The 25,013-nt window shown below is 43.1% G+C and overlaps 1 protein-coding gene across 3 annotated transcripts in view; it reads right to left on the reverse strand.

Moving 5' to 3' along the window:
• prkn (parkin RBR E3 ubiquitin protein ligase) overlaps window positions 1-25,013 on the reverse strand; it is a 1,109,690-nt gene that overhangs the window by 428,522 nt on the left and 656,155 nt on the right. For all 3 annotated transcript variants that reach the window (XM_043696308.1, XM_043696306.1, XM_043696307.1), the window contains one exon: window positions 12,496-12,611. In XM_043696308.1, the coding sequence (XP_043552243.1) occupies window positions 12,496-12,611 (116 nt within the window). The remainder of the gene's footprint in view (window positions 1-12,495; window positions 12,612-25,013) is intronic.

Here is a 25,013-nt window from a genome sequence, read left to right on the forward strand (position 1 = left end):
ACCTGCAATCTTCTTCCCGACCTCTCCGCGTCCACCCCCTCTCCGGCCTATCACCCTCACCTTAACCTCCTTCCACCTATCGCATTCCCAATGCCCCTCCCCCAAGTTCCTCCTCCCTACCTTTTATTTTAGCCTGCTTGGCACACCCTCTTCATTCCTGAAGAAGGGCTTATGCCTGAAACGTCGATTCTCCTGCTCCTTGGATGCTATCTGACCTGCTGCGCTTTTCCAGCAACACATTTTTCAGCTCTGATCTCCAGTATCTGCAGTCCTCACTTTCTCCCTCTTTTCATAGGTATCCCATTTGAGTTTCTCCCTGTAACGTGCTAAGTGGACCTTTACTGTTCTTGATGCATTTTGAAGGTTTGTTTCTCCTATTACTGGCTATAAGAGGCTTTTTGAGACAGTGTTTGATGGATTCTCTGAATGAGTTTTCTGTTCAGAGATGTTTCTTTCGCAGTAGCAGCTGTTCACTTCTAATTTCCAGGTTCACTCTGAGCGGCCACAGCCAAGCGCTCGTTATGATGGGAGGGCATTGGTGAGTGAGTGTGAGGGATCTATCCACTGGGCTTAACCGTGCTTTGCTTTTGTTGTTCTTGTTTTTTTGTTGCTTCTGCTCCTGGAGCAGGGAGGGACATTTAAACTCAGTTTGTATAGAGGCTTCTGCAGTTGCGGCCTGAGCAGGCAGACAGAGATGGAGAGAGATACCGACAGAGAGCAAAAAGAGTGGGAAGAACAGAGACAGAGAGAGAAATATAGAGATAGACAGACACATACACACACACCCTGGTCACATTCTTACACAGGCCCTGAGAGAGGGAGAACAGGACCCCCTGACCTCTCACTCCAAGAGAAATGCATTGTCACTGTCCCTGCTCTCATACAGATAGGCACACAATCAACACATAGACTCACTCCTGTCGAGAGAGGAGCCCCTGATCTCTCTCATACCAGCCTGGAAATGGACAGACAGAGAGAAGTAGGGTCTGCACTGCTCCTGGTCTCTTTCAGACACACAGGCTCACTGAAGTCCAGGGAAAGAAGGGACCCCTGCCTGGTCAAACTCACTGGCCCAGAGAGAGAAGTGGAATTCACACAGTATCTGCACTTATTCAAACTCATGCATTCTGTCTCTCCTAGGCATGCTTGCTTTCAGACGCTCTGTTTCAGACAGACATAAATATAAATACTTAGAATTGGGCCTGAGCAGCCTCTAGTCTCATACATAAACTCTCACACAAACTCTTACTCAGGCCCTGAGAGAGAGAGAAGCCCTTGGTGTCTCTCACACATATGCAGGCCTTGAGAGAGAGAGAGAGAGAGAGAGAAGGTTCTGCATTGTACCTGGTCTCTCACTCACAATTAGTCTCTCATAGACTCACTCAGTGGCCTAGAGAGGGACTGAGAGAAAAGCAGGATTCAAGGTTTGTGTAAAGATTTGTAGCTTGGGTGCGAGTTGTTGTGGATGTGGGTATGTTCGTCGTCCTGAGACCATTTTCTCTGATTGTTTCACTGGCTTGTGGGTTGTTGGTAGGTGGTCTGTATCTGACACATGGTAGTAGTATTTGATTCCTTCAGCATCCATGTATGAATCTGAGTTGCTCATAGGTCGTGCTTAGGCAGTTGGCACAGGATTCCCATTTCTTTGCTTGATTTAGCATCTCTCACCTGTAGGTGTTCAAGGTTTGTGTAAAGATTTGGAGCTCGGATGCTGGTTATCATGGTTATGGGTAAGTTCTCATATCCACACTATGCCTGCATTAAGTCTGACTACCTAAACTCTCCTGATGTCTCTCTCACACACACAGGCCCAGAGAGAGACAGAAGTGAGTCTGTACTATCTCTGATTTCTTACACTCACACAGGTTTGTTGAGGTCCAGAGGGAGAGAAGAAACACGCAAAAGCGGAAATTGTTGGAGAAACTCAGCAGATCTAGCAGCATCTGTAGAATTAAAACAAGAGTTAGTTTTGAGAGCAGTGGGTAACATAGTATGAGCATGGATTTATTACCAGTAGCTAGTTGCCCTTGGTGGTGAGCTTTCTTTTTGAATCATTGATATTTGTTGTAGGTTTATTCATGGAGATGTTAGGGAGGGAGTACCAGAAATTTGACCAGGTGACAGGTGATTATATTTTCAACACAGGATCGTAGTGGATTGGAGGGGAATTTGCAGATGATGATATCCCTTTGTTTCTGCTGCCCTTGTTCTCCTCGATGGTACTTGTTGTGGTTTTGGAAAATGCAGTCTAAGGATCTTTGTTGAATTCCTGCAGTGCATCTAGTAGATAGTACACTGCTGCTACTGAGTGTCAAGGGGGAGAGACGACCATTTTGTGGATATGGTGTTTAGTCCTGGACAACGTCCAGCTTCCTAAGTGTTGCTGGAGCTGAACCCACCCAGGCAAATGGGAAGTATTCCATCACATCATGACTTGTGTCTTGTAGATGGTGGATAGGCTATGGGAAGTTCGGAGGTAAGTTAACCACTGAAGGATTCATAGCCTCTGAAATGATCTTTTAGCCATTCTATTTATGTATGTCCAGTTCAGTTTCTGGTCAATCATAATCCCCAGGAGGTTTATAGTGGGGAATTCAATAATGGTAATGCCATTGAATGTCATAGGGTGATGGTTAGATTCTCTGTTAATCAAGATGATTATTTCCTGGCACTGATGTGGCACAAGTGTTATTTGACACCTCTCAATCCGCACTTCGATATTAACCACCGGTAGGTCTGCTGCATTTGAACACGGAGTACTTCAGTACAGGAAGAGTCGTAAGGGGGCTGAACATTGATGATTGCATAATGAATATTCCAGCTTCTGAGCTCATGACGGAGGGAAGATCATCAGTGAAGTAGCTGAAGATGGTTGGGCTTAGGACACCACCCTGAGGAATTCCTGCAGAAATTCCTGGAGCTGAGGTGACTGAACTCCAACAACCACAATCATCCTCTGCTGTGCCAGGATTGACTTTAATCAGCAGAATGTCTCTCCCATCTCCCCCACACCTCCACCTCACCCCGCCATTGACTTTGGTTAAGGCTCCTTAATGCCAACATTTGGTCAAATATGACCTTGATGTCAAGGGCAGTCACTGTCACCTCACTTCTGGAATTCAGCTCTTTAATCCATGTTTGTACTAAGTCTGTAATGAGGTCAAGAACTGACTGAGTCCAGCAGAATCCAAACTGGGCAGGTTATTGCTAAGCAAGTGCTTCTTGATAGCACTGTTAGTGACACCCATCACTTTATTGATGAGAGTAAACTGATGGGATAATAATTTGTCAGCTGGATTTGTCCTGCATGTTATAAACAGGGCAATTTTCTACACTGTTGCAATGTTGTATGGTGGCTCAGAGGTTAGCAGTGCTGCCTTACAGTATCAGGCACTTTGGTTTGGTTCCATCTTTGGGTAACTGTCTATGTGGAATTTGAATTTTCTCTCTGTGTCTGTGTGGGTTTCCACTGCCATGTTCTGGTTTCCTCTCATAAATCTTCTTATTTACTACTACCACTTATACAGATGTTACTACCAGTTGCTACTTATTGCAACTACCACTTTGGGAGTAGCCCAAATATTCTAGTCAACTTCTGTGAAGAAAACAATATTATTGCTAAATGTTGTCAGGGTCCATAGCTTTAGCAGTATCTAATACAATTTCTTAATATCACATGGAACTAACCCAGCACTTCTGGCTGACGATTGTTGCGAACACTTTAGTTTTAACTTTTGCACTGATGTGCCTGGCTCTCCTATTGTTGAGGATGGGGATGTTTGTGGATCTTCCGCCTCTAGTGTGTTGATTATTGCAGGAAGACACTTGTCAGCTCTATTTTTCAAAGTAATGGGACGTCCTGACAATTTAGTGAGCAAATCTTTGACATTTGCAAATTATTGGTAGGATTATATTCTAGAGTAGATTTATTTGTCATTTCTACCTAATACAACGGATACAGTAAAAAACGAGACAGCGTTCCTCCAGGACCAAGGTGCTACATGGACAGCACAAACTACACAATCGTACAAAGGGTGGCATAAAATGCATAAAAATACAAAAACATGCAAATTAGTGTAATAAAAGAAGGATAATTAATAGACATTTTTCTAGCAGCATTTTGAAGTCGTGCAAAGAATTTCAGATGGAAAAGAGTCTGATCATACAGTGTTAAGGAGCCTGATGGCTTGGGGGAAGAAACTGTTGCACAGTCTGGCCGTGAGAGACGGAATGCTATCTTCTGCCAGAGAGCAGGTGGGAGAAGAGTTTGAGTGAGGGGTGTGTGGGATCTTTCACAATGTTCTTAGCCTTTCGGATGCAGCAAGTGATGTAAATGTCTGTAATGGAGGGGAGAGAGACCCCGATGATCTTCTCAGCTGTCCTCACTATGCATTGTAGGGTCTTACGATCCAAAACGGTGCAATTCCTGAACTAGGCAGTGATGCAGCAGCTCAGAGTACTCTCAATGAACCCTCTGTAGAATGTGGTGAAGATGGGGGTTGGGAGGTGGGCTTTTCTCAGCCTGCGCAGAAAGTAGAGACGCTGCTAGGCTTTCTTGGCTGTGGAGCTGGCGTTGAGGGTCCAAGTGAGGTTCTCCACCAGGTGGACGCCAAGAAATTTGGTGCTGTTCACCATTTCCAAAGGGGAGCCATCAATATCCAGCAGAGAGTGGTCGCTCCATGCCCTCCATGCTCTCCGGAAATCAACATCCATCTTTTTCATTTTGTTCACGTTCAGAGACAAGTTGTTGGCTGTGCACCAGTCCGTTAGCCGCTGCACCTCCTCTATGTATGCAGACTTGTCATTCCTGCTGATGAGACCCAATACAGTGAACTTGATGATGTAATTTGACCTGGGCATCACTGCACAGTTGTGTATCAGTGGGGTGAACAGCAGTGGACTGAGCACATAGCCCTGGTGGATCCCATGCTCAGTGTGATAGTGTTGGAGATGCTGTTCCCAATCTCCAATCTGGACTGCCTGAAGATTCCTAGTCAGGAGGTCCATGATCCAGTTACAAAGGGAGATATTTAAGCCCAGCAGATTCAGCTTTCCCTCAGGTGTTGAGGAATGATGGTGTTAAATGCCGAACTGAAGTCTATGACGTAGATGTCTTTGTTCTCTAGGTGGGTGAGGGTCAGATGGAGGGTGTCCAGTGAGGAGGGCAGCTGGGTCTTAATATGCCCCATCATGAGCCTCTTGATGCACTTCATGATGATGGGAGTTAACGTAACGGGGCGGTAGTCGTTGAGACAGGATGCTGAAGACTTCTTTGGTACCGGAACGATGGTAGTGGCCTTAAAGCATGTTGGAACTATGGCAAATTCAGTGAGATGTTGAAGATGTCCATGAGAACATCCATCAGTACATCAGAGCATGCTTTGAGCACTCTGCCAGGGATGTTATCTGGTCCAGCGACCTTATATAGATTGGCTCTGCACAGGGTTTTCCTCACTTCGGCACTGGTAAAACACAGCACCCGGTCATTATGGGGTGGGGGTGGATTTCCTTGCTGCCACTTCATTTTGTGCCTCAAATCGTGCATAGAAGTTTCTCAACTCATCCAGGAGCAAGGCATCACTTACAAGCAAAACTGTTCTGTGGTTGGTGATGGCCTGGATTCCCTTCCACATGCTCAGTGTATCGCCGCTGTCCTGAAAGTGGCTGTGTATTCTCTGTGCATGTACACGCTTTGCCTCTTTGATGGCCCGGGTCAGGTTGGCCCTCACTGTTGTTAGGGCCACCTTGTCATCTGCTTTGAAGGCGGAATCACAGATCCTCAGCAGTGCACACACCTTTTTGGTCATCCATGGCTTCTGGTTGGGGCAAGAAGTGATGGTCTTGGATGCAGCGATGTCATCAATACACTTTCTAATGTAACAAATCACCAACACTGTGTACTCCTCTAAGCTGATGGAATCGCCAACGGTTTCCGCATCCCTGAACGTGCGTCAGTCACTGCACTCAAACTGTCTTGAAGAGAAGAAATGGCTTGTCGCAGCCAGGGTTTCCCCTGCTTCATAACCTGTTTGACACATCAGATGAGCGGTCTGTATGTTTGGATTAGCATAACAGAGATCTGGTCTGGTGAACCGAGGTGGGGGTGGGGCTCTGCCCTGTTTGCATTGGATGTTGTATAAACCAGATCTAGTGTTTTCTACCCTCTCGTTGCAAAGTCCATGTGCTGATGGAATTTAGGGAGCACAGTCTTGAGATTCGCATGGTTGAAATCTCCAGCAACAATAAACAGACCATCAGGATGTGCGTTCTGCAGTCCACTAATAGCCCCATACAGTTCACAGAGTGCCTCCTTAGCATTAGCACTGGGAAGAATCTACACCCTGACTATAAGGTCAGTGGTGAATTCCCATGGCAAATAAAATGGACTGCATCTAAAAGTCACAAACTCCACCAGTGATGAGCAGTAACTGGAGACTAGCATGAAGTCTTTGCACCATTTTGTGTTGATGTAGACACCCAGACCCCACCCTGAGTCTTACCGCACAGAGCTGCATTTCTGTCAGCGTGAAACTAGGCGAGCCCATCTTTCTGGATGGTGGTTCTGGAACTCTGCCGCTAAGCCATGTTTCCATGAAAACAATGACGCAGCAGTATCTGAACTCACACTGAGATGCCTGACACAGTCATATGCAGAACAGTTTATTGTCCACGGAGCAGACATCTGGAGAGCAGAATGGAAGGTGGAGCTGGCCGGCTAGGGTTTGTTTTTAGCCTGGTACGAACACCTGCACACTTACCCTGCTTCTGCCTCTTTGCACACTGCTTCTGATGTCTCAACACCTGGTCACCGACATCAGGTGAGGCCGTGGACTGGACGCCTGGTCTCCGCAGCAAGCTGAGAACTCCTCCATGCTTACCACACTTCCGCCTCCTCGCACACCACTTCCGATGTTTCAACACCTGGCCACCGATATCAGGTGAGGTCGAAGACTGGAGGCCTGGTCTCCGCAGCAAGCCCAGATCGCATAACTGCCTCAGCAGCTCTCCATTCAGGTACATTTCCTCTGCTGTAGCAGTGTTCACTGTAACACTGTCTGCAAACACCGAGTTTTCTGTTCCTCCTAGAACTAAGTAGTTCTCGGTCCGGAGAGGCCGCTGTGACCAGTTGTTGTGCCGCCATCTTGGATGTCCAATACCTAATTTTCAGTTACTCTATAATTTCTGCATAATCCTACACTGCCATTTGCTTTTGGTACTAGCTCAGTTACTCTAGTCAACTCCTGTGATGACATTCTCTGTCTCCAGACTTCTGAGCTCTTGCTCCTCCTCAGATTACAGAGAATTGAACACAGTGTGCAGTAAACTGCATCTTTTTAACCCATATTTCGGCCTTATATCCTTAAATAAAATGTCCAATTTTATTAAATACTAGTAAACAAAAGTAAATCAGTAAACAAAATTTGGTAATCAGGTTGCTTTATTTGTGAGTTTCCTTTTAGAGGAAAATATCTCATTCTAATTAACTTCTGTGATTTTGACCAGTTGCTGCCAGTCTGGTTTCTAACCCTTCACTATGATAATGAGTAATTTTGCCCATTGCTCCGTGTATGTGACTGGAACCATCACTCTTTCCATTATGGAAATTTTCTTTCCTTTATAATTTCTTAATTCCATGTGTGATTTGTCTAACTGATTTTTACTTAATTTTTGATGGTAGTTACTTAAGAATCACATTAACTGCAACCCTCATGCCAACCACGATGTCCGTCAATTGTTACTTGTACTATAATGCTCTGTGAATTTTTATTGGAATATTCTTTTTGTACAGATCTCAAATGACTCCTCATCAATTTGCTGTTCTTTCACATTCATTTGTAGTGATTGCTGTTTCCTTCCATGTATCTTTGTCTGATGTGCCTTGGTAAATTAAAACTTCTTGCAGCTGTAGCACTCTGCATTCACTAAGCATTGCTATCAGGATTTTATAACTACTTTACTTGGGGTTTTCAGCTTACTCATCTGCAGTTTATTTACATCAGCAAACAATTATTATTAACTTTAACTCCTCGCAGGTGTTGTAAACATGGACAATAATGCTTGGCAAGCTATGACAAAGGTTAACTTTGGTAATCTGTCCCATAAAGGCAAGCCCGCTATCTGGATGGTGGTGTCTGGAACTCTGTCGCTAAGCCATGTTTCCCTGAACTCACACTGAGATGCTTGTCACAGTCATATGCAGAACAGTTTATTGTTCAGGGAGCAGATATTTGGAGAGCAGAATGGAAGGTTGAACCGGCTGGCTAGGGTTTGTTTTTAGCCTGGTATGAACTCCTGCACACTTACCCTGCTTCTGCCTCTTCACACACTGCTTCTGATGACTCAACACCCAGCTACTGGCATCATACGAGGCCGAGGACTGGGCATAATGGGACAGATGGCATGGTGGCTCAGTGGTTAGCACTGCTACCTGACAGCGCTAGGTACGTGGGTTCAATTCCTACCTCCGGCGATTGTATGTGTGGAGTTTGCATGTTCTCCCTGTGTCTGTGTGGGTTTCCTCCCACAATCCAAAGATGTGCTGGTCAGGTGAATTGGCCATGCTAAATTGCCCATGGTGTTAGGGGCATTAGTCAGGTGTAAATGTCGGGTAGGGGAATGGGTCAGTGTGGATGTGTTGGGCCAAATAGCCTGTTTCCACACTGTAGGGAATCTAATCTAAAAAATAATGCTTTCTCCTAACGTTGTGATGGACGGACAGCTTTTTCAGAATCATAATAACCACTCTAATACCCATACTTTGTAACTGATCCCTTGTTCTAAACTGATACCTTTTCATAATCTCCAATTATTTAAAACAGTGGTGTTACACAAAATGTTTCACAGTGCCTTCACCTTTAGTTTTGTGTAAGTTAAAGAAACTTCTTCAGTTGATTTATCTACTTCTGTACATGGTTCAGTCAGAAATGTCATCCTTTTCTTTTCCCCTACTCCCTAATGAACAGACAGATTATCAGGAACATCCAGGATATTATTAACAGAGAAAAATACTTTAAGCTGCTCCACATACACAGACTGTCAATCACATCTACACTCTCTCAATAATATCTGTTGGAGGAGCCATCTTTGAAGGTTAGGAAGCCAAGTGTACAAACAATGTTTCTATGAAGAATGGATTTTTAAAGTTATTTCTCAACAAAAGAAAACCTCTCAATTCCACGACTGACTTACTAAAAGGTGGAAGCTTATCCCATCTAAATTTGTTTGGCCAAGGACATATACAACCCCATTCATGTCACCAAATACAATATCCTTTCAAAGTAGACTGAATAGTGTGCAGTACATGAAAATCAACATCAAACTAAACTGGTTTATTCTGATATGTACATGTTTGCAAATTGTCACAAAGTGTGATTACACTGACTCTGGAATTCAATTGTTTTGTTCATATTTGGACAAATCTGTAATGAGATTTGGAGCATAGTGACTCTGTCAGAACTCAAATTTGCATGAAATGTGCTTCTCACTTTATCCTAACTATTCTACATGCAACTGACATCTCATCGTACAATGTGTATCTGTGCTCCTATGATGATGTTTCCTCACAGTTGTTCACAACCTGAGGCTTGCACAGTCTCATCTGCCATCTCCTGCTCTTCTTCTGGCATTGGCCCAACAGAAAGAGCAAGTTGGAGAATGTACAATTGGTCAGATTGGAGGGCTAATAGCTCATTAGACTGTTACAACAGTGTCAGCTACATTTGCATACTAAGGTATCTATATGTTTTCACCTTTACATTATTTAGATTATCTTATACTTCTGTAGGACAAATGTTTCCTTTATCCAAGATTTGATTTTAACTGATCATATGATTATGATACTTAAAATGATATCAAAAGGTTATGTTTTGAATATAGAAGATTTCTGATTTAAAATTTGCTATAAACTAAATCATCACATACTTAATGCGCAGGTTGGATAATCCAGTTGGCTTGATGGATATAAAATAGTGCAAAATCACTAATATTTCAATTCTTGCAATGGCTTGTGATATTTAATGGCAGTTGCCTCCTTTCCTTATGCCATGCTTAATGTGGAGCCATGCCCCAAAGACCATATAACTACTTGAACTCTCTAACAGCCAGAGATTTGAGGCATATGGCTAATTATTTTTCCTTATATTTTGAATACCTTTGAATTAAATTTCTGTCTATTTCAGAATTTTGTGAAGAGTTCAATTAAAGCCTTTCAAAAAGCTTATAACCTTGTTTATTAGGCAGAAATCATTTTTGGAGGAGGTATGGAGCAATAGGTAAAATTAAATGAATAATCGTGGAGATAGGCAACCTACTCAAAAATCAAAAACAATACTTAGCTCTCTTTGTATCATTAGTGCAGCAGCTTATTTTGTTGCAAACTATAATACAGAAGTTATTTGTTTCTGTTAATCAGCATGTTGAGACAGATTGGTTTTGGTATAAATCCAGCTTAAATTACTGCAATACTTCAGAGTGGACAGATTCCTCTGGAATTAAAACACTACTTTAGCTTCTCTCAAATACTGCAAGGTGAAGAGATTGATGTAATGTCATGTTCTGACTCATCATTTCTCATTCCAATGTCTAGAACCACATCTGTATCATCAGGAGTACAATTCAATCAGTACATAATAGTCATTGCAATGGAATACTTTCTGTTCTCTTCCCTGGCAAGGATAAAAACTTCAGTCTAAAATGATTTTCACCACATGAAAAATGTGTGAAATTTGTTCTGAAATGAAATTGCTTTTTGTAGTCACCATGCAGTACATCACTCCAGTTTTCCTTCTATAGTGTGATAATTTTCATCGCCAGTCAGGAATTCCATTATCAGCAAAATTGAATATAATTGTAGAAAAAAAGTGTAATTGTCGAATTGAATATCAAGGCATCTTATAAATATCAAAGCATTTATTCTGTCAATTAGTGAAAGAGGGGTACTGTCCTACAATCATAATCATTATGGAAAAGAAGGGGGTCATTCCTGTGTATAGTCAGAAGTCACACGACACCAGGTTATTGTCGAACAGGTTTATTTGAAATCACAAGCTTTCGGAGGCCACCTGACGAGGGAGCTACGCTCTGAAAGCTTGTGATTTCAAAGAAACCTGTTGGACAATCACCTGGTGTCGTGTGACTTCTGACTTTGTCCACCCCAGTCCAACACCGGTATCTCCACATCAGTCCTGTGCTTGCCCAATTTTAACTGCTCCACCATCAGTTGTTGCACTTCAGTTGCTTAGACCCTAAGCTCTGGGATACTATCTTTCTGCATTTCTACCTCACTTTCCTCCTTCAAAATACTCCTTAAGATTTACTTCCTTGAGGAAGCTTTTTGGTCATCATTTTATCAGGGGTCATGACCCTGACCTCAGGATAGAAAGTAAGTCATAATCATTTGCTCGCATTGTGACCTGCTCAGTTATTTTTTACCAAAGATGGTCTCCTAAGTGGCCTTCTGTTGGCATCCTTCCAACGAGGGATGCTGCTGATGCTCCTGGGGTTGCCAGCCAAATCACAGGACCAGCAGCTCTGATGCCTCAGCAACATTACAGGGTTAGCTCATCATTGTTGAGAAATGCAGGAGGCCTCAGGAGCTTTGCCAATATTTTTTAAACTTAAAAGCCCTTGTGCCAACTGATGGAGGGCAAACTATTCTGTGGAGGTAATCGGGGCTATGGATGCTCTTTTCATTGTTTACAGCCTGCTCTTTGGCCTGTGAGACCTTCCCTCTTGGGTTGATGCCAACAAGCTGCATCTTACTGCAACAGCCCCAATACATTGCGGGTGGTTACCTGACCTTCAGCATGAAGTGGCTCCAAGTTTGACCTTTACAATTTAAATGAGCTGCCCAGTTCCTTGTGATAGGCAACCTCTCTGCATCTTGTCCCACCCGGGGGTACAATTTCGATGGCCACAAAGTGTCAGGTGTTCAATCCAAATTTGCTCTCAGCAGCTTTACTGAAACCGCAGCTCCCAGGAATGGTAAAATTCTGGCTAGCATCTCCTTATGTGGCTCAGTATCATACTTTGCTTATTAATGATCTCATGAAGCACCTTGGAACATTGCATTCCATTTTACATTTATCATAATAGAAATTGATCTAGGTTAAGTAATTGTAGCTATTTTGGGAACCATTGTTTAGTCTTATTATTTAAAATATTATTTCAAGCAGTTGAAAGAAAATTACTGCAATGCATCAAGGTCAACAATAGGAACTTGAGGAATGGAGGAACATGCTGAATTGACTCAGGTAGAAGCACCTAAAAAGATTTTGAAAGGCGATTGCTATTCTTTTGTTGTTGCTACAAATCCACGCGCAACATATTTTCTTCAAGGCAAACAAAAATATTATAAGATCAACAGAGGGAATCTTTCTTTGAAAGTAAAGAAAATAAAGAATAGTTTTTCCCTAGATATAGTTCAGTCATTTACTTTACTCACATCATGAAAATCCTTCATCATCAAGAATACAGTTAAATAAGTGTTATACTTACACAGTTTCAGTACAGGTTATACATGGGATGTTTTGTCTGTTTGGAGTAATTAAGTTCAAAATCACAGATGTGTCACTCTCAGAGGTTGGATGTTTTCCACATTTGAAGTAAAACTCCTGTAAAATGTAAACATGAGTTAGTGGCATATTGTAACTGATAGAACACATTTTACTTTGATCACTTAAGGCTAAATATTTGGACTCTATCGATCATTTAAAATTTTCCTTCTGTTCTATGTGAGGAACATTTTCTGACACAGCGTGTAGTCAGAAGCTCTGGGTTCAAGTCCTACTCAGGCTTTAATGGCCGACAAAGGCTCATAACACAGCTAACCAAGTTAGGTGTTAAGTTATAAATCCTGATGGCAGGTAGTAAGAGTGGGAGAAATAAGACTGGATGTTGATACAGTTGGTATAGTTGGATAGGTGCTGGTGGTATTCAGGTTGATCACAACAGAACAGGATTTCATCCCTGTTCCAATGGAGGTGGATTCATGACCTTCCACCTTGCCTCCCAATAGGTGGTGAGGATGATGATGAGATCCTGATGGAACTATCAATGTAGTCAGCTTGATGATTGGTTCCCACAAGAGGTACATACACCAATACTCACATAGATGGAAGTTAGCACTTCCCACACTCTCATAGCTCATTTCTATTCAGTTTTCAACAACAAGCACAGTGTTTAAGCAATTGTGAATCACTTTCTGACGTTCTGTCAGAGAGCAGCTCCAATTGCATTTCCTGATACACCTGTTGTGACATACGTCTCCACACGACCACAGATGGAAATGCTATCTTCCCCTTTAATGTAATAAATACGGCTTGCTGTGCCATTGTCCACTCACATTGTGCATCTTTGCGCATTATTATTCGAAGAGGTTCTCACAAACTCTTCCCACAATGAGCTTCCAATTATCTAACACTTCAACACACCATCGAGTTCCCATGCCAACATTTCTGTCCCAAGCGTGTTGCAATGCTCCAGCAAGGCTCAACCTGTTCAGAAATGTTATTACACTCCTCTGGAGCAGGTGGGACTTGAACATGGGTCTCTTAACTCAGAGGTATGGACATTATTACTGCACCACTAGAGCCAAAACAGCATTTTATTTTCCACTAAGGGAACCTGCAGTCTTCAGGACTTAATATTGAATTCAATAATTTTAAAGCCCAAGCACCTATTTACAAATTCTTTACCCATCCCCGCCATGCCCCAGGCCCTGTCAGGACCAGACCTGTTATTTGCTCAGCCAACCCATTTTTGTCGACTTATGGACGCCATTACCAGCTTTTCTTCCTCCCTGGCTCGCTATCAGCCATGCCTTTTTGTCTATCTAACTTCCAAACGCATTCCCACCCCTATCTCTCTGGGCTCTGTCTCCATCAATCCATGATATTAAGGTGCTGGACTTGGACTAGGGTGGACAAAGTTAGAAGACAGTGAGGACTGCAGATGCTGGAGATCAGAGTGGAAAGTGTGTTACTGGAAAAGCACAGCAGGTCAGGCAGCATCTGAGGAGCAAGAAAATCAATGTTTCAGGCCAGAATCCTTCATCAAGAATGAGGCTGGAAGCCTCGGGGGTGGAGAGATAAATGGGAGGGGGTTGGGGCTGCGGAGAAGGTAGCTGAGATGGTGATAGGTGGATGGAGGTGGGGGTAAAGGTGATAGGTCGGAGAGGAGTGTGGAGCGGGTAGGTGGGAAGGAAGATTGACAGGTGGGACAGGTCATGAGGATGGTGGAGCTAGAAGGTTGGAACTGGAATAAGATGGGGGAGGGAAAATGAGGAAACTGGTCAAGTTCACATTGATGCCCTGGGGTGGGAGTGTTCCGAGGCAGAAGATAAGGTGTCCTTCCTCCAGGTGTCTGGTGGTGAGGGAGTGGCGGTGGAGGAGGTCCAGGTCCTTCATGTTCTTGGCAGAATGGGAGGGGGAGTTGAAATGTTTGGCCATAGGGTAATGGGGTTGATTGGTGCGGGTGTCCCAGAGATGTTCTGTAAAGTGCTCTGCGAGAAGGCATCCAGTCTCCCCAATGTAAAGGAGTCTGTATCGGGAGCAAAGGATAAAATAAATGACATATGTGGAAGCGCAGATGAAACTTTGATGGATGTGGAAAGCTCCTTTGGGGCCTTGGACGGAAGTGAGGGGGGGAGGTGTGTGCGCAGGTTTTGCAGGAGAGGAGGGATGTGGACGAGATGCTTTGGAGGGCATCTTCAACCACTTGGGAGGGGTAATTTCAGTCTTTAAAGAAGGAGGCCATCTGTTGCGTTCTGTGGTGGTCCTCCACAGAACTGGTCCTCCTGGGAGCAGACGCGGCAGAGGGGAAGGAATTGGGACTATGGGATAGAGTTTTTGCAGGAGATAGGGTGGGAGGAGGTGTAATCCAGGCAGCTATGGGAGTTGGTGGGTTTATAAAAAATGTCAGTGTTGAATTGGTCCTCGTGGATGGAGATGGAGGTCTAGGAAGGGAAGAGAGGTGTCAGAGATGGTCCAGGTGAATTTAAGGTTGGGGTGGAATGTGTTGGTGAAGCTGATGAACTGTTCAACATCCTCGTGGGAGCATGAGATGGCATCAATGCAATCATCAATGTAGTAGAGGAAAAGGTGGTGAGTGGTGCCAGTGTAACTCCGGAAGGTGGACTGTTTTACGTAGCCAACAAAGAAACAGGCATAGCTGGGGCCCATGTGAGTGCCAACGGTTATTCCTTTCGTCTTGAGGAAGTGGGAGGATTGGAAGGAGAAATTGTTGAGGGTGAGGGCCATTTCAGTCAAATGAATAAAAGTTTCAGTGGAAGGGTACTTGGGAGAGGAAGAAATGGAGGGCTTGGAGGCCTTGGTCATGGCGGATGGAGGTGCAGATGGACTGAATATCCATAGTGAAGTTGAGGCGTTGGGGGCCAGGGAAACGGAAGTCTCGGAGGAGGTGGAGGGCATGGGTGGTGTCCTGAGTGTGTGTCAACAAAGTTAGAAATCACACAACACCAGGTTATAGTCCAACAGCTTGGTGATTGATTTCTACAAAAGATACATGCACCAATATTCACAGAGATGAAAGCTAGCACTTCCCACTCTCCAGTAGACCATTTGCATTCAGTTTTCAACATCTGGCACAACATTTAAGCTGCCCCTTCATCAGGTAGCTTTGGAACAGGATCATAAGACACAAAATTTATAGCAAAAGATTACAGTGTCATGCAACTGAAATGATATATTCAACAAACCTAGATTGTTGTTCGGTCTTTCATCTTTTTATGGGTTGCAGGTTTCGGTTAATTAATGTGTAAATCTCAGAACTCTTTTAAGTCACATCCTCGAGATAACTGAAGGTTTTATTAAAAAAAGGTGACAGCTCAGCTTAGACAATGCTTTATAGGTGTGAGGTCAGAGGCTTTCTGTACCCCAATCTTGAGTCTGACGGGTTCTACTTCCAAAGTAATAATTTATAAAATATTACATGGATTGATTGCCTGCATTGACTGCCTGCAGATTGGCCTCTTTTTGAGCAAAATAGAATGCATCTGCAAATATAATTCTGCAAATGCAAATTCACCCCATAGACTCACGTGTGTGTACGCATGAGAGACAGAGTGTGAGAGTCTGCATGTGAGTGAGTGAGTGCACTTGAGAGTGTGTGTGCATGCTTGGTAAAGTTTGTGTGTGAGTGTAATGGAGTATAAGCCTGTGAGAGGGTGTGTGCGTGGGTGTGAGTGTGGGGGGCATGTTTATGTATGAGAGAGAGTGTATGTATGAGAGAAGGTCTGTGTGAGTGTGTGAGTATATAAGTGTGTGTGTGAGAGAGTGTATAGTGTAGTGGGGTCACCTGTAATGTGACATGAACCCAAGGGCACGGTTGAGGCTATCCTCATGGGTTCCGAACGCGGCTATCAGTCTCTACTCGGCCACTCTGCGTTGTTGTGTATCCCAAAGTCTGCCTTAGAGGACGGTTGCCCGAAGATCTGAGGCCAAATTCCCTGACCACAGACATGATCCTTGACTGGGAGGGAACACCCCTGCCTGGCGATTGTTGCACGGTGTCCATTCATCCGTTGTCGTAGCTTCTGCTTGGTCTCGCCAATGTACCATTCCTCAGGGCATCCTTGCCTGCAGCGTATGAGATAGACAACGTTGGCCAAGTCACATGAGTACCTGCCGTGTACATGGTGAGTGGTGTTCCCACAGGTAATGGTAGTATCCATGTCGACACTCTGACATGTCTTGCAGTGGTGGCCCATGAAAGGATTCACGTGTTATGGTTCACATCCTGAAGGCTGGGCAGTTTGCTGCAAACAATGGTCTGTTTAAGTTTTGGCGATTGCTTAAAGGTGAGAAATGGAGGCATAGGGAAGATCTGGATGAGGTGCTTATCAACATTGATAATGTGTTGCAGGCTGCGAAGAACATGGTGTAGTTTCTTTGCTCCCAGAAAGTACTGAACAACGAAGGGTACCCTATCGGTTGCATCCTGTGTCTGTCTCCGGAAAAGGTCATTTTGGTTTCTCACTGTGGCATGTCAGAATTGGTGATCAATGAGCTGAGCATCGTATCTGTGTTATGAATTTGAAGGCGTGTACTGTATCTTTAAGAGTGAGTGAAGGCTATTTTGCAGTGAGAATTTGCGGGCAACTGTCATGTGACTGACTAGCAGTCTTAGAGTGTGCTGGAAATTGGCTAGACACCTCAGTTGCTTTGACCGCTATTTGAATTTGACCAATCAGTTTAAATTATGCCCCAGGATACTAAAACCCAACTGAATTTGAATTTTACAGTTTTGCCAACATCGAACCAATGAGACAATTCGATGTTTGGGGCATAAATATGCTGGCAGTTTGAGAGTTAGCCAGAGAGTGACAACCTGCCATCTAGAGGGAGATACTGCTATTCAACATGCACTCTATCTAAGGTAACTTTTTTATATGAAATATCTTTCCAGCAAAAAACTGAAGATGACTCAGACAGCTTGACAGACAGTGGAAGACAGATGCTGATGATGACAGCTGCTGTCTGGTTTTGAAAATTAGGTTGATGCAATTTTAATAGGCCTCACCTTCTGTGCTTTTCCAGCACCACACTCTCGACTTTTATTGGATTAGTATATTGTTATAGATTAGAAGGTAGATAACAGACCTTTAAAAGAAAGGAGGCTTCAAGTTTTAAAAAGTTGTTGCTTAATGTTCACTTTTAGAGTTAAAAAATAAAATTGATATTTTTCTTTAAATAGTGGAATTTGGGAAGTTCTCTGTTTCTCATACGTTAACAGATTACAAGGCGAGGTGAGCTTTTCTGTATGTTTGGTTTAATTAGCAGAAGGGTCCACTGCCGAGACGTAACAGTTTGGGTTGAGAGAGAAAGAGAAAAAGAAAGAGAAGAAAGAGAGAGAGAGGAAAAAGGAAAAGAGAAGGTTCTCAGCTGATCAGAGAGAGAAGAGAAAGAAAGAGAGAGACAAAGAGATAGAGAAGAAAGAGAAAGAGAGATGAAAGGGAAACAGAAAAAGAAAAGAAAGAGAAAAGGAGAGAGAATTTAAACTTCAGAAGTTGTGAATTAGTCAGGAAAGTCAAGTTAACAGGATAGAGATGAAGAGAGAAGGTAGTGTTATATACAAACTGTTAAAACACTGCCACATTTTGATGAGAATGTTGCCGAAGCTTTCTTTATTTTATTTGAAAAATTAGCTTGACAGTTGTGAGTAATGCTAGTTCAAACTAGGCTGGTAGGTAGAGCTAGTGAGGTATTTGCAGTGCTGTTAGATGAGGGGTTAAGGGATTATGAAGCTGTCAAACAGGCTGTATTAAGTGCTTATGAAGTGCATTGACAGCGGTCCAGAAACAAAGAAGGAACCAAGTCAGACATGTTGAGTTCGAAAGAATTAAACATAGTTATTTTGATAGATGGGTGCGGGCCTTAAAAATAAATAAGACCTCTGCGGTTCTAAGAGAGATTATTCAGCTGGAAGTGTTTAAAAACTCACTTCCAGAGATGATAAGAGTTCATGTGGATGAACAGAAAGTTCAAGAAGTGAGAAGAGCAGCAGATATGGCGGATGAATATACCCTGGTGCATAAGGCAAAGTTTAATTTCCGGCAAGAATTTCATCCTGTGAGGGATAGAAATTGAGAGAAGCGGAGATCCTGCACTACAAAACAAAGAGTAGAGGACACTAGTAATTGTTTACCACAGGTTAAAAAAGAAGCCCAAGAGGATGGAAAGGAGGTTAAAGGCCTCAGGTGTTTCCACTGTGGTAAAGTGGGACAAGTAAAATCACAGTGCTGGTCATTAAAGAAAGGCACTGTGGGAAAGAATGTAGTAAAAGAAGCTAAGCCAGTGGCATTAGTGAAAGTAATAAAGGACACCCCAAGAAAAGTTGAGGAGCTGCAGGAGAGTGCAGGCAAGGGCTGGGTATGGAGTTAGTTCCTGATCTCTATGAAGAATTTGCCTCTGTTGGTAAAGTTTACTCAGAAAGAACAGGGGAGAATGGAAAGAAGTCATAATTTTGAGAGATACAGGATTGAATAGAAAGAGATGAATGTATTTGCACTCTTTCTGACCTGTTACCCAAGAGAGTGGTAATTTCTGGGATAGATGGACAGAAGTTTAGCATTGAGAGTGTGGTGCTGGAAAAGCACAGCAGGTCGGGCAGCATCCGAGAAACAGAAAATCCACATTTCAGGCAAAAACCCTTCATCACGAATGAGGCTGGGTGCTTTGGGGATGGAGAGATAAATGGGGGGCGAGTGGGCCTTCCCCCAGGCCCACCCCCTCCCATTTATCTCTCCACCCACGAGGCTCCCAGCCTCATTCCTGATGAATGGCTTTTGCCTGAAACGTCGATTTTCCTGCTCCTCGGATGCTGCCTGACCTGCTGTGCCTTTCCAGCACCGCACTCTCGACTCTAATCTCTAGTGTCTGCAGTCCTCACTTTCGCCTTGAAATCTAGTGTTCCCCTATGTAACATTAGGTTGGGGTGCCAAATCAAGACTGGGGTAGTAACTGTGGGAGTGATTGACAGAGTGTCAGTTCCAAGAATACAGTGTGTTCTTTGGAACGATTTAGTAGGATCCAAGGTAAGAGTGACACCTCGAGTTGTGGAGAAGCCAAAGGAAGAGCAGGGACCTGAGAAGTTAAAAGAAAAACACCCTGAAATTTTCCCAGACTGTGTAGTAACAAGATCCCACTATCATAGGTCATAGCACAAAGCAAAAACTAAAGAGAAAGATGAAGGATTTGTGGTTCAGTTTGACATAATGATGTAGGAAAAACTTGAACATGCAGAGGGTCAGGCAGAAGTGTTTAGTCCTGAAAGGCTAACAGAAAGACGAGACAAGAAAAAATATATATGTTGATGCATGCTCAGAAAAGGAGGCAGAGAATATTCCTGAGGGGTTATTCCTTAAAGATAGAATCACAAAATGAAAATGGAGACCACAGCAAGTTAGTGCAGAGGAGAAATGGGCAGAGGTGCACCAAATTGTGTTGCCAGCAGCATACAAACAGGAAGTGTTACAGGTACCACATGAACTACCAGTGGGAGGTCACCTAGGGATTGGAAGACTCAGGCTAAGGTACAAAAGCATTTCTATTGGCCTGGACTGCACAAAAATGTGGTTAACTTTTGCCAAACGTGTCATATATGCCAAATTGTAGGTAAGCCACAAGCAGTAATAGAACCAGCACCTTTGTTGCCAATTCCCATATTGAAGAACCTTTCATGCGGTTAATAATTGATTGTGTAGGTCCTCTCCCTAAAACTAAAAGTGGCAACCATTACTTGATGACCATAATGAATGTGTCAACAGATTTCTGGAAGCAATTCCATTACGAAGTATTAAGGCTAAAAAGATGGAGGAGGAATTAGTAGCTTTCTTCACATGGTATGGGTTACCCAGAGAGATCGCTCAGACCAAGGTTATAATTTTACTATTAGGCTGTTTAAGGAAGTCATGGATAGCTTAGGTATAACAAAGAACAAAGAACAAAGAAAATTTACAGCTCAGGAACAGGCCCTGCGGTCCTCCAAACCTGAGTCAATGCAAATCTACTGTCTAAACCTGTCGCCCAATTCCTAAGCATCTGCATCCCTCTGCTCCCCACCTACTCATGCATCTGTTCAGATGCATCTTAAATGAATCTACTGTGCTTGCCTTTACCACCAGACACCCACCACCCTCTGTGTGAAGTACTTGCTGCGTGTACCCCCTTAAACTTTTCACCTCTCGCCTTGAAAGTGTGACCTCTCGTTATTGAATCCTTCACCCTGGGAAAAAGCTTGACTCTATCCATCCTGTCTATACCCTTCATGATTTTGTAAAGCTCAATCAGGTCCCCCCTCAATCTCCTTTTTTCTAATGAAAATAAACCTAACCGACTTGTCTTCATAGCTAGCACCTTCCATACCAGGCAACATCCTCGTAAACCTTCTCTGTACCCACTCCAAAGTGTCCACATCCTTTTGGTAATTTGGCAACCAGAACTGTACACAGTGTTCTAAATGTGGCCAAATCAATGTCTTGTACAATTTTAACATGACTTGCCAGCTCTTACACTCAATACCCTATCCAATGAAGACAAGCATACTATATGCCTTCTTGACCACTCTATCCACCTGTGCAGCTACCTTCAGGGTACAATGGACCTGCACTTCCAGACCTCTCTGCCAATCAACTTTTCCCAAGGCTCTTCCATTCATTATATAATTTGCTCTAGAAAAGACTAAAAATGATACACACTTTAAATCAAGTATACATCATCCTGAATCCCAGGGGACTTTCGAAAGGTGAAGTCGGAGATCTCACATTTGGATTATGTATCGGGGGTGAGGGAGAGATTAAATCGAGTAGGTGAGTTAGCTAATCGGCACCTGAAGAGGGCACAGCATAGAATGAAGTCGGTGGCAGATAGAAACTCTGAAATTCAAACATTTTCCTATAAGTATGATGTATTAGCATTGTTACCAGTGGTAGAAGATCCCTTCAAAGTCAGGTTTAGTGGTCCTTATCAAATTGAGGAAAACTTAAGTCAAGTAAACTATCTGGTAAAGATGCCAAATAGAAAAAAATCTGCATTGGGAATGTCATGTGAATACGCTGAAACCTGACTATAACAGAGAGAAGGAACTGGAGAATCAGGTGTTAGTTACTACCCTGCAGAGTGAGGAATCAAACCCAGATGTTGTGGAGTCTGATATGCCTCAAAATACTTTAAACAATGAGGAAGCCCCGAAGGATTGGGATAAGTTCGTAAACTATCTGCCTCAGGAGCAAAGAATGCAGTTGAAAGGTTTGTTGCAGCAGTATCAGGACATATGCAGGAATAAATTGGGGAGGACAAACGCTATTGTGTATGAGGTAAAAGTAGGGAATGCTGTTCTGATAAAAGAAAAGTGGATGCGATGCTCAATGAAGCTGTCATTGAACTGAGTCAGAGAGAATAGGGTTCACCGATTGTGTTAGTTCCCAAACCTGATTCAACAATTTTGTGTGGACTATCGGAAGGTCAATGCCATTACAAAATCGGACTCTTACCCAAAACCAAGATTGGAGGACTATATAGAGAAAGTTGGACAAGCCACTTATATCACAAAGTTGGACTGAGTGGGTGGTTATTGGCAGGTACCTTTATCAGAGAAAGCGAAAGAAATTTCTGTGTAACCCCAAATGGGCTTTATCAATTCAAAGTGATGCCCTTTGGAATTAAGAACACACAAGCCACATTCCAAAGACTCATGAACAAAGTTGTGGCTGGGTTAACAAACTGTGCAGTTAATCTGGATGATGTAGTGGTCTTTAGTGTGTCATGGAAAGATCACATGGTACAGTTGGCAGAACTCTTTGGACGATTAAGTAAAGCAAAACTGGTAATAAATTTAAAGAAAACAGAATTTGTGAAAGCAGAGGTAATGTTCTTGGAACATAACATCAGTCATGGAAGGTTGACCCCAAGGAACGCAAAGATGAAGGCCATCGAGGAACTTCCATGAGCAAACTCGAAGAAAGAGGTGCTTCGATTTTTGGGACTAAGCGAATTCTTCTGGATGTTTGTTCCAAACTTCAGCAGTGCAGTGGCACTGTTAACAGATTTGCTGAAGAAGAACACAAACTTTCAGTGGACAGAACAATGCCAGGAGGCATTTGACAATTTAAAAACAGTACTAATGACCGCACCAGTTTTAGTTACACCAAACCTTTTTTTTAAAATAAAACCTTAAGTTAACTCGAGAATGTGACTTAAAAGAAGTTCTGAGATTAACATATTAATGAACTGAAACTTGCAACCCATTCTAAAAGATGAAGGACCTAACAGCAATTTAGGTTTGTTCAAAATACCATTTCAGTTGCATGACACTGTAATCTTTTGCTATAAAAAACTAGAGGGCACAGGTTTCGGTTGAGAGGGGAAAGATCTAAAAGGCATCTAAGGGGCAACCTTTTCATGTTGAGGGTTGTGCATGTGTGGAATGAGCTGCCAGAGGAAGTGGTGGAGGTTGGTACAATTACAGCATTTAAAAGGCATCTGGATGGGTATATGAATAGCAAAGGATTAGAGGGATATGGGCCAAGTGCGGGCAAATGGGACTAGATTAAGTTAGGATATCTGGTCGGCATGGACGAATTGGACCTAAGGGTTTGTTTCCGTGCTGTGCAATCTCTATGGCTTTATCCCTATTGTGATCCTGTTCCACAGCTACCTGATGAAGAAGCAGAGCTCTGAAAGCTAGTGCTTCCAAATAAATCTGTTGGACTACAACCTGGTATTGTGAATTTTAACTTTGCCCATCAATCCATTCAATCTTCCTTCCCACCCATCCACTGTCATCACTATCAATACTACCTTTTCCTCAAAGCTCTCACTCCTGAAGAAAGTCACTGGGTTCAAAACATGAACTCTGTCTTTATCCAACAATGCTGCCAGACCTGCTCAGTTGCTCCAGTAAGATCTGTTTTTGTCCCACAAGTTCTGCTTATTTGGGAATTAATTTGTGATTAAGGTTGGTGATAGTAAAGTAAAATGTCAATCAGAAACATATGAATGACTTTGATGTTGCGTGCAGACTTTGATCTAACAGCTTCATTCTATACCATAGAAAGTAAATCTTGGAAACCGCGAATGTGCATTTCACCCTGTTGAGCATCTTCAGCACCATTGCTAACCATGATCATGTTTATATTATCCTTTTACACAAACAATGACATTGTTGAGTTGGCTGACTCTTCTCTCAATGTCTGACAAGATTGAAAATAGAACCTTCTGGAATGTGTCAGATGCTGAACTTGGTAACATTTTGAAAGCATTCTATGGTTTGAACATATTCCATTGTGAGCAACAAAAGCTGCAAAATATCAGGTTTTCTCTGCTAGTAGTGCCTGAAGATACCGCCATTGCATGCTGAGCTTTGAAGATTATGGAGTCAAAAATGTTCCTGATAGTTCTTGGAGTGTAGGAATTGGATATATATCTGGAATAACTGCTTTGTTAACCACCTTATGTTGACTAGGCGAAAGTGAGATGCAGATGCTGGAGATTAGAGTCGAGAGTGTGGTGTCGGAAAAGCACAGCAGGTTAGGCAACATCCAAGGAGCAGGAGAGTCGTTGTTTCGGGTAAAAGCTTCCTGATGAAGGGCTTTTGCCAGAAATGTCGACTCTCCTGCTCCTTGATTGCTGCCTGACCTGTTGTGCTTTTCCATCTTACATTGACACATAGTCTCAGTTTGCCACTTTTGAGTCATGCAATCATTTGGTTCAGTGTGCATGGGATTAAGTTAATTCACTTAGTCAAATGTCTCCTTCAAGTCACTTCAACTCATAACACTTTAACAAGGATTGCCAATGGCAACCATCCAAAATTTTGCTAAACTGGTTAAAATAAATTGTCGACCAATAGAGCATAGCAGGACACCTTAATCTCTTCAAATCCAGAAATAAGGAAAGATGCAGTTGTACATTGTCAGTGTCATCCATCATGTTAATTTGTACTCTGGTGGGATCTTCAATTTTGAAGCCAAGCTCTTTGAGAAGTTTTATTCCCCACAAGGTTTCTGCCTCTGGCTACATAGAACATGAATCTTGCACACTAGAATTACAATCATTCTCAAAACCGACATAACCAAGCCATTGTAAACTGGAAGTGTGTCTGTCACAGGAGTAAGAGAAAGTTATAAAAAAAATGATAGCAGTATTGAATGTTCAATTTAGTTTTGTACCAATATCATTGAGGAGGAACATTTAGATGTTTGTGATCTTGAATCCTAACAGCTACCTGGACTACACCTCCTCCCATCCTGCCCCCTGTAAAAACACCATCCCATTCTCCCAATTCCTTCGACTCCGCCGCATCTGCTCCCAGGAGGACCAGTTCCAAAAACGCACATCCCAGATGGCCTCCTTCTTCAAGGACCGCAATTTCCCCCCCGACGTGGTCGACGATGCCCTCCACCGCATCTCTTCCACTTCCCGATCCTCCCCCCTTGAATCCCGCTCCTCCAACCGCCACCAGGACAGAACCCCACTAGTCCTCACCTACCACCCCAC

This window comes from Chiloscyllium plagiosum, chromosome 9 (genome assembly GCF_004010195.1).
Source record: "Chiloscyllium plagiosum isolate BGI_BamShark_2017 chromosome 9, ASM401019v2, whole genome shotgun sequence".
In the NCBI taxonomy this organism is placed as follows: Eukaryota; Metazoa; Chordata; class Chondrichthyes; order Orectolobiformes; family Hemiscylliidae; genus Chiloscyllium; species Chiloscyllium plagiosum.